This window comes from Epinephelus moara, chromosome 3 (genome assembly GCF_006386435.1).
Source record: "Epinephelus moara isolate mb chromosome 3, YSFRI_EMoa_1.0, whole genome shotgun sequence".
Classification (NCBI taxonomy): Eukaryota; Metazoa; Chordata; class Actinopteri; order Perciformes; family Serranidae; genus Epinephelus; species Epinephelus moara.
Window position 1 is genome coordinate 40319545 of NC_065508.1, and position 9700 is coordinate 40329244.

The 9700-nt window shown below is 40.8% G+C and overlaps 1 protein-coding gene across 1 annotated transcript in view; it reads right to left on the reverse strand.

Annotated features, from left to right (window-relative positions):
• dscama (Down syndrome cell adhesion molecule a) overlaps nucleotides 1-9700 on the reverse strand; it is a 324415-nt gene that overhangs the window by 74148 nt on the left and 240567 nt on the right. The window contains exons 12-15 of the mRNA XM_050035201.1: nucleotides 2368-2564; nucleotides 1835-1931; nucleotides 1580-1708; nucleotides 1172-1339 (exon numbers count right to left, since the gene is read on the reverse strand). Coding sequence (XP_049891158.1) covers nucleotides 1172-1339; nucleotides 1580-1708; nucleotides 1835-1931; nucleotides 2368-2564 — 591 coding nt within the window. The remainder of the gene's footprint in view (nucleotides 1-1171; nucleotides 1340-1579; nucleotides 1709-1834; nucleotides 1932-2367; nucleotides 2565-9700) is intronic.

A 9700-nucleotide genomic window follows, 5' to 3' on the forward strand; every position in this document is an offset into this window, starting at 1 on the left:
GGGGAGTTTTTCCTTATCCGCTGCGAGGGTCATAAGGACAGAGGGATGTCGTATACTGTAAAGCCCTGTGAGGCAAATTGTAATTTGTGATATTGGGCTTTATAAATAAAATTGATTGATTGATTGATTTTACATGAGTGACCAGTGAGTGAATGAGTTTTTGTTTTCTTCTTTTGCTTGTAGTTTTCGTTTTGTTTTGATGATGTTTGTTTGGTTGTTTCATTGTCCTGCTTGTGTTTTTATTTGAAAATAAATTTAAAAACAAAACAAAAAAACAAAACAAAGGTAACGGCACACAGTTTGGCTCCATCACAACTCACAAGGTTCACTGACAAAACAACTGTCCTGTACTAAACATGTTTTTTAAACAAATACAACATGCTAATGTTATTAGCACAAGCCTATGGCATTTTACATTGTATTGATTAGCCTAGCGGCCGGTGATCTTTCACTCTTCTCATATGAAACCTGGATAAATCCCAAAGTATAAATCCTTGAAGGTTAAATCACACACAAGACTTAAAATGCTATTTAGTGGGGGCTTTACTGTCTTCACAATTTATTGTTTCTCATCTGTGAACTAAAAGTAAATACAAGCTTTGTTTCCCCTGAGGGAAATGGTGTCAGTATACGGCAACAAACAGGAGGTCTGCGCCGCTGCGACACGTAGTTACAATTCTGGGGAGGTGCACGTCAGGCTACGGCGTAGGTTATGACGTAGGCTCCAAATCGACGTGAAGCCTACATTGTAACCTACGCGTTGATTCAACGCAGAACTATAAATTACATGTTAGTCTATTGACTGTACTGTGACATTTACTACTGAGGCTGCTTAATGAAAATTTCTGCTTTTAGTGTGGGGTCATCATGTGTTCAATAATGCAACAGAGCCAATGGGGCTGATGTCACCAGGCTTTAAATGAACTGACTCAGTCAGCCCTTTAACTCTTTTTCCCTCTCGTCTTTCACTATCCACCCACACTTGTGTTTTTGTGTCTCTGTTGTGTCACAGTAACAGATTTACTCTTGTTACTGTAACTGTATGTAACATGATTTATGTACTTGAAAATAAGAGTGAAAAGCTAGTGTCTGAAACATTTGTGCGTAATTTAGTAATTAATTTAGCTCAGTACAAAATACAACACTGACTTGTCCTCCAATTCATTCTCACCTGCTTCATCAGTGGTAATAGTGAGCTCATTGCTGGCCTCGCTCTTGCCGATCAGGTTCTTGGCAAACATGCGAATGTTGTAGGTGGATGAGGGGTGCAGATCAATGATAGTGGCCTGGTTGAGCTGAGGTGAGACATCTTTGGTCTTTTGAGCGGTATCCCAGGAGGCTGTGTGGGGGAAGAGGGCAAGGTTTGTTGGGTTTTTTTTAAAAGTCAAAGCTAAGTGCATTAAATCATAAATCATAAAACTGAGACAAAGTGAATGTGGGGATAATCAACCAAAACACATGACTCTCTAGAATCACTGTTTTAAAAACATTTAAAACCAGTTCTATGTGAAATAAATTGTTGCTCATTGTTTGATCACACCATCTAATTTTAAATGGTGTATCTTATCTTATCTTGTACCTGATTTATTCTTGCTCTCAATATCGAAGCCTGTGATTGGGCTGTTGCCATCAAAACCCATAGTCCAACGCAGTGCAATGGTCCTGTCCTTCACTTCTCTGATTTCCACCTCTGGGGGGTCCGGAGGCTCTACATGGCACAACATTGACAAACACAAACACTTTATGGTGGGTCTTGGCAGACAAAATGGCAGTTTGCCATTATCTGCAATTAGTGGGTGGTTTCTTTGAGGAATTGAGGTAGGTGAAGTTATACCTTGTACTGTGAGCTGTATGATTCCTCTGTCTTCACCAAAGGAGTTGATGGCGTGGCATGAGAAGAAGCCGGAGTCCTCCCTCACTGTGGGCATGATCTGTTAGATTCACAAGAATGAAAGGAATTTAAATGAAACAAATAGTATGCAGGTGGATGTCACTGGTAGTAATACTGATGTCACCAAATTGATGTTAATGTCTGATATCTTTATTGAAGATTTTGGGAACAGTTTTTGTTCCCAAAAGTTTGGACTTGTGGCACAGTAAAATAAAGCACCTTGTAAGCCCTTGTCACCTCAATATAGCAGATTGCTCTCATAAACTGTGTAGACATGAGTTATGAACCAAAGGGTCTCTAAAACTATGCCATGAGAATGATTCACAGTGACAGTATCCAGTCTTTAATAAGAAAAAAAGCAGATAAAAATCTGAATAAATTAAGATAAACCTGTATGCTTTGGCTTATATACGATAAATATCAACAATCCAGTATGTGGCCCTGAGTTGAATTTTCTAAGTGGCACAGCCTCCTACCTGCAGGGTGGAGATAACTTCATCGCCCACCTCCTTGACAGAAACCACATAGCGGCTGGTCTCGGGGTTGATGATGCGTTCTTCCTTCTCCCAGCGTACCATGATGGGTTTTTCACCGTGGGCCGTACAGCTCATCTTCTTCTCCTCACCCTGTGTGGCCAGCGTGGTGTTGGGGTAGGATGTGATCATGGCAGGGACTGGTGCAGGAATACGGTGGAGAAAAAGAGAAGAAGATGTCTTGTCAGTTATTTTCTAGATGGACTGCATTGGTATTTGATTTGATACATGTATTGTTCAAAGGAAAATGACTCATGTCTCCAGTTCAAATAACTTTTGATTAAGACAGTATTTCTGGAGCAGTCAATATTAAATGAATAATTAAGTATGCTGAACAATCAAAAAAGCAATGATGGTTTGTGGCATTTTAATGCTATTGACATTGACTTTGTTATTCATTCATCTTCCATAACCGCTTATCCTGTTAGGGGTCGCGGGGTGGCTGTAGCCTATCCCAGCTGACACTGGGCGAGAGGCGGGATACAGCCTGGACAGGACTGACACATAGAGAAAGACAACTATTCAAGCTCACATTCACACCGACAGCCAGTTTAGAGTCACCAATTAACCTGCATGTCTTCGCACTGTGGGAGGAAACCTTGAGTACCTGGAGAAAACCCACGCTGACACAGGGAGAACATGCAGACTCCATACAGAAGGGCTCCCCACCCCCCACCCCAGGTTTAAACCAGGAACCCTCTTGTTGTAAATGGACCTGCACTTGTATAGCACCTTTCTAGTCTTCTGACTCAAAGCGCTTTTTACACTACGAGTCACATTCACCCATTCACACACACATTCACACACTGGTGGCTGAGGCTACCATACAAGGTGCCAGCTGCGACTCAGTGACCATTCACGCAGGGATCGAACCGCCGATTTTCCGATTGACGGATGACGCGTTCTGTCTCTGAGCCACAGCCGTGAGGCAATAATGCTAATCACTGCATCATCATGCCGCCAATGTATCGTCTAACTAAAGTAGTTTCATGCTGAGTTCAAAGTTTAGTTGTTATCTAGCTGTAAGTCAAAAAGCATACTAACTGTCTTATGTAAAACTGAAAGAAAAACAGAGAACTCCTCACAACGTCTTCAACAATTGCGATTATAGGAGAGTTAATGGGAACATTTTTGGGACAGAGTCAACCTTCATTAGGTTATTTTTCAAGACAATAGAAGACACCAACATAAATAGATTTGATGACCCACGTGGAGATTCTAAAATGCAGTTTTTTTCAAGCTCCTTCAAGATTTTAATCAGATATTGACCATATTGAAAATATTCATGTGAACTGAAAATATTTATCTTTGCATTTTGTATATGAAGATTTACATCTATTCATATCGTAGGCCTATAGTACCATGAGGTGATTGTATGATGCTCCATTTAATGAGTGACATCAGTCTGTTGTGTGAGCTGATTGGTCTATCTGGGTCATCTGACCTTTTTAAAATGGTCTCTCACATTGCCTTGAAAAATAACCTGATTGACATCTCTGTATATTGAAACATTGTTCCCAAGACATCTCTTTTAATTGCAAGTGTAGAAAAGAGTGTCCCAGAGACATACCCAACCTATAGGTGTGAAAAACCTAAATGTACAGCTCCCCTTTAATGTTGTGTTGAAAGCAAGATAAACACTACAGTAGCCTTGGCATGTATCTTGAAATTGAGGGTCCTATATGGTACAGTGATGCTCGAACAAAACTCTGAAGACACTGCAGTAAATGCACACTAACGACAAACATGTGTCATTACACCCAAAGCAGAGTGCATAACAACCCGCTGCTCCCAGATGCTCACACACAAGCTTGTGCAAGCACACAAATGTGTGTTTGAGCTCTCACATACACACACAAACACAAGCACACAAAGCGTGACTGCAGTGATGTGATGGGAAGTGTCAGGCAAGAGGTTGCAAACGTTTAAGCCTCATCTCTTATTCACACTGCAGCCATTTGAGGCTCAGCTATGGAAAAGAACACTGTTTTATTTTGCATGAAAAGTATGATTTTTTTTGTGAGACACATTTGAAAAAGTGAGGGGGAAAAGCTCAGGCTTTTCTTAAACGTTATCGTTTTAGTGCACAGCTCCTTTCATTTTGCTGTGTAAGTGGCACAGAGCAATGTTGTTAACATTGTTGGCAGAGTGGGATACTTTGCTTGGTGGCAAAAAGCAAATACGGTGAAAAGATCAAGACAGCTCTGTTGTTAGGCTGTAGTAGATATCTGTACAGTGAATATTACAGTCATTTTAGCATCCAGGATTTGGAGAGGAAATAAATTAAAGCCACAATTTATTGGTGTTAATAGCACATTTTTGCATTTCCCAATTCATTTTCTATTTTACAACAGAACACATACTGTTATTAATATGCTGAGACAACAGGTTGATTGAACAGGTTAACATTTTAAAATGAGTGCACTGAAAAATATTTCTGGCAATATGATGATGTTTTTAAAAGGGAAATATTTATAAATAAGTTGTGTGATATTTGATGTATGTTTTTCCCCCTTAGTTATATTTGAAAAAATAGAACACACTTCAAAGGAACAAGTCTGAGAATGATTAGCTTTGGAGTCGACCAAACACCTTGGTTTGTGTAAGGGGACAGAGGGGGTTGCTTTTGATCTCATAGCTAATCAAAGCAGTTTTAGCCCATTGGGATGAAATTTGTATTATACTTAGATTGTTGTAGCTTGTGTTCAGTTTCATTGGACCTATGTGTGTAGGCCTACAGGGAACTGCCCATTGGTCCGACAGCGCATTGGTCCGACATCCCATTGTTCCGACCATATGAAACCCATTGTTCCGAAGTCCGCTCCGAAATCATCATGATGCCCTGTGGTTATGGTCTGGTTAGGTTTAGGCACAAAAACCACTTGGTTAGGGTTAGGAAAAGATCATGGTGTTGGTTAAAATGAAAAAGAAAGTGACAAACACATAAGCTGTGAGCCTGCTTCGGCTCAAGCCTTTCCCAGCTGACCCAGAGCCAGTCGCGGTGCACCATCAATGTAGAAATACGCCCGCTGGGAGCCGTTCAGCACCGCGGACCGTCGGACTAATGGGATGTCGGACCAATGGGCTGTTGGACCAATGACATGGACCCGGCCTACACACAAGAAAATAGAACTACAGACACAGGTGAATAGATTTTGCTGTGATCTAAAAAAAAAAATTGCAAGAAACTGTTTTACCCATTTTATCAATAAATAGGGTAAGCCTACAAAATTAGTGGAATACATGGACAGCCTGGCTTGGGATGGAGTCCAATTCCCTGTCTGAATTATTGTTTCAGTCTGACCCTGGCTGTAGGTCATGCCCAAATACAGCTCCTCAGGTGGGAGAAGGGTACTTTTTTTAATTGATTGATTGATTAAAATAAGAGTATGCCATATTTGCAGGCTCAAGGTAGATGCTATTTTCAAGTTAATCTTATGACTTGAAAAAAGCGTGATAACAATGCCATAACAATAGAAAAATACAAGGCAGTAATTCATGTTCTTATGTTTCTAATGGGCCAGATTGAGACATAAGTAAATAAATTAGAGTTGTACAAAACCAACATTTACAAAAGCTATTTGAAATTGTTGTAATGACAAGCAGACTTTGTAGAGAGGTCTATCTTTTATTCAACCAACGAAGGCATATTTATTTAATGTTGCATAATTAATTATAATCATTGTTCCTTTGTCTGCCTGACTCACTTACTGACATCAGCATATAGAACATTTATTCACAGCTTTGTATATTATTTTATGTTCCTCTTTGACCACTAAAGTCACTTTTATTTTAATGTGTAACACAGACAGCAGCTCTTCAGTTATATGTTGCAAACATAAAACTAAATACATTTTACAAGAGGACAGCCTGACATGAGATGAATTTGTAACACCAAACACAGCCCAGTCATCAGAAGAAAATGTTGGCAATAGGACTGGGTGATATGCCTTAAAAATAATATCCCAGTATTTTTAGATGATACACAACATATGTTGCAATATGTTGAAATGTCCAAGTATAGTAGACTACTAAAATGAAAAGATATTAAATGAACTACAGTTACAAAAAAAGTTATATGTTTTCGTCCAATACACTGTCAAAATCAGCGACAGTATATCGTCCTCAGGGTCAGCTGTCTCTTTGTATGAGCTGAAAAAAAATGTTAATAAACAGCCCTGGCTCTTTAATGGGTACACAAACAAAGTGGCTCCAGTGAGCTACATAACAGTGTTGTAGCCATAGCAACAGGGAGCAGTTGTTGAAATTTCCCATTGCATGCTGAGAAGGAAAAATGGCAGAGAAAAAGGAGATGGTCAGAGGATCAAAAATTTTTAAAACAGGGTAATGATCGGGCCAGAGGCAAGACCGGCATCAACATCGGTCAGGCTTGTCGATGGTGGAGAGAGCTCTGATAGTTGAAAGGCATTAAGATGGATGTGGAGGTCGCCATGTTTCTGCTAAACAGGTGGGTAACATTAGTTTTACTATGTTACACGGAACTAGTAGGACTACTTGTAGGTCAGTTGTGACTATTGCTGTCTGGAGCTGGTTTGCTGGTTCTGGGAAACGTACTCATTTTGTCTCGTCCTCCCTCGCATGTTTCGCAGCAGCCTCTGTAGCGTCAGATGCTAATGCTAACCCACAGCCTGACATGTTAGTTACATCACTTGCTGTGCTGCTGTTTGCTTTATAGGTTGTAATGTTATGTTTGTGAAGACCTAAAAACACAAGTTTGCTCACACTGTTAAGTTATTTGAATTTATGCAGGTAATGTTACCTTCCTCGTTAGCTGAGCTACAAACAGTCCTGTCTTTGGTCACAGTACCATTAGTTTTGTAAAATCAATCTAACCAAGTGACACTTTAGTTTTTTCTCCATTGTGTTTAGGTTGCTGTGTTTGTATGCTTGCATTTCCTTCATTTTTTTTTTTTTTTTTTCACTTTATCAGTTTTCACAGTTGAAAATGAAACATTATATATACAGAGATATAATAACAAACTTTTCTCCCACCCCACCCCCCACCCCAGGGGACAATCAGAAAAAAACAAAAAAAAAACCCAAAAAACAAACAAAAACAAAACAAAAAACATACGAAAAAAAAAAAAAAAATGAAGGAAATGCAAGCATACAAACACAGCAACCTAAACACAACGGAAAAAAAACTAAAGTGTCACTTGGTTAGATTGATTTTACAAAACTAATGGTACTGTGACCAAAGACAGGACTGTTTGTAGCTCAGCTAACGAGGAAGGTAACATTACCTGCATAAATTCAAATAACTTAACAGTGTGAGCAAACTTGTGTTTTTAGGTCTTCATTTTAATGATGTTTTTATTATCTTTTTTTTGCTACAGCAAAGAGACATCCACTTCCACATCATATCAGGTAGCAACATCAAGATCACTGCCACTGCCCATCGGTGTCCCATTGGGAGTTGGGTAATTCGAGTATATACTGAGTACATATGTTCCTGTACACTATCCCAGTCATTTGGTTGTGCCTCTCCATGTACGCTGTTCCTGCTTACATCTTACTCCCTGCCACTATGTGCTGGACCGTCCCAGGGGCATCTTTGTGCAGCCTGCATCTTGGGTCTGATCTGCTGTGGTAGACCCTTGCCTCTATGGCCCTTGTGCTTAGGGCCTGTTCTTGTGCTGCAATGATTAGTGCCTCTGTCCTGTCTGTCAGTCCAGCATTCCTAGGGGCTTGTCCCTTCATGTTGTTTGCTCCTCTAACTCTTGGCCCTCATCAGGCTTCTGTTGTCTTGAGGCATTCACTTAGCAGCTCATCCTTTGGGGCCATTTTCTTGATGTACTTCTGGATTTTGGAAGTTTCATCCCGGATACTGGCTCTGATGCTCACTAGTCCCTGGCCTCCCTCTTTCCGCTTAGTGTATAGCCTCAAGGTGCTGGACTTGGGGTGGAGCCCTCCATGCATGGTGAGTAGCTTTCTTTTTTTTTTTATATCTTTGGCTTCTATCTCCTCCTTTGGCCAGCTTGTGATCCCAGCTGGGTATCTGATGACTGGCAGTGCGTACATGTTGATGGCTCGGACCTTGTTCTTACCATTCAGCTGACTCCTCAGGACTTTCCTTACTCTCTAGAGGTATTTGGTTGTGGTCGACTTCCTTGCAGCCTCCTCAGATCCCAAGGGACTTGTAGCTGTCCTGGATATCTCCTGTGTTGCCCTCTGGTAGGTCAGCTCCCTCAGTTCTGATCATCTTGCCTCTCTTTGATACCATCTGACCACACTTGTCTAATCCAAATGACATCCCTATGTCCTTGCTGTAGATCCTGGTGGTGTGGATCAGTGAGTCGATTTCTCGCTCATTCTTGGCGTACAGCTTGATGTCATCCATGTGGAGCAGGTGGCTGATTGTTACTCCACTTTGGAATCAGTATCCATAGCCAGTCTTCTTGATGATCTGGCTGAGGGGATTCAAGCCAATGCAGAACAGCAGTGGTGACAGTGAATCTCCTTGGTATATGCCGCATTTAATGTTGACTTGGGCAACTGGCTTTGAGTTGGCCTTTAGAGTCATCTTCCACATTCCCATTGAGTTCTTTATGAAGGCCATTAGTGTTCTGTTGATCTTGTATAGTTCCAGACATTCCAGTATCCATGTGTGTGGCATTGAGCCGTAGGGTTTCTTGTAGTCAATCCAGGTGGTGCACGGGTTGGTCTTCCTGCTCTTGCAGTCTCGGGCGATTGCTCTGTCGACCAGTAGCTGGTGCTTGGCTCCTCTGGTGTTACTGCCAATTCCTTTCTGTACCTCGCTCATGTATTGGACCATATGCCTAGTTATCTTAGCCACTATGATGCCTGACAGGAGCATTTGTGTTGTGCAGAGACATGTTACTGATCTGTACTTGGATGGGATGGGTTCCCTTCTAGGGGTGTTTCATGATCAGGACTGTCCTGCCCTGTGTCAACCAAGCTGGGCCATCTGTGCTATATATATACACATTACAGTTGCACTTATAGACCTACTGTGTACAAGCATAGAGAAATTATAAGAATATAAAGACAGAAGTAAGAGGTGAGCAAGGAAATAAAGTGCTTTGTGTTACAATATGAAATACGTACCAAAGTTTGTTTTGGAGTTCCGCAAGGTTCTGTGCTCGGACCAATCCTATTTACTCTATATATGCTTCCTTTAGGTAACATCATTAGAAATCACTCTATAAATTTCCATTGTTATGCGGATGATACTCAGTTGTATTTATCAATGAAGCCAGAAGAAAGTAATCAATTAACTAAACTCCATAACTGC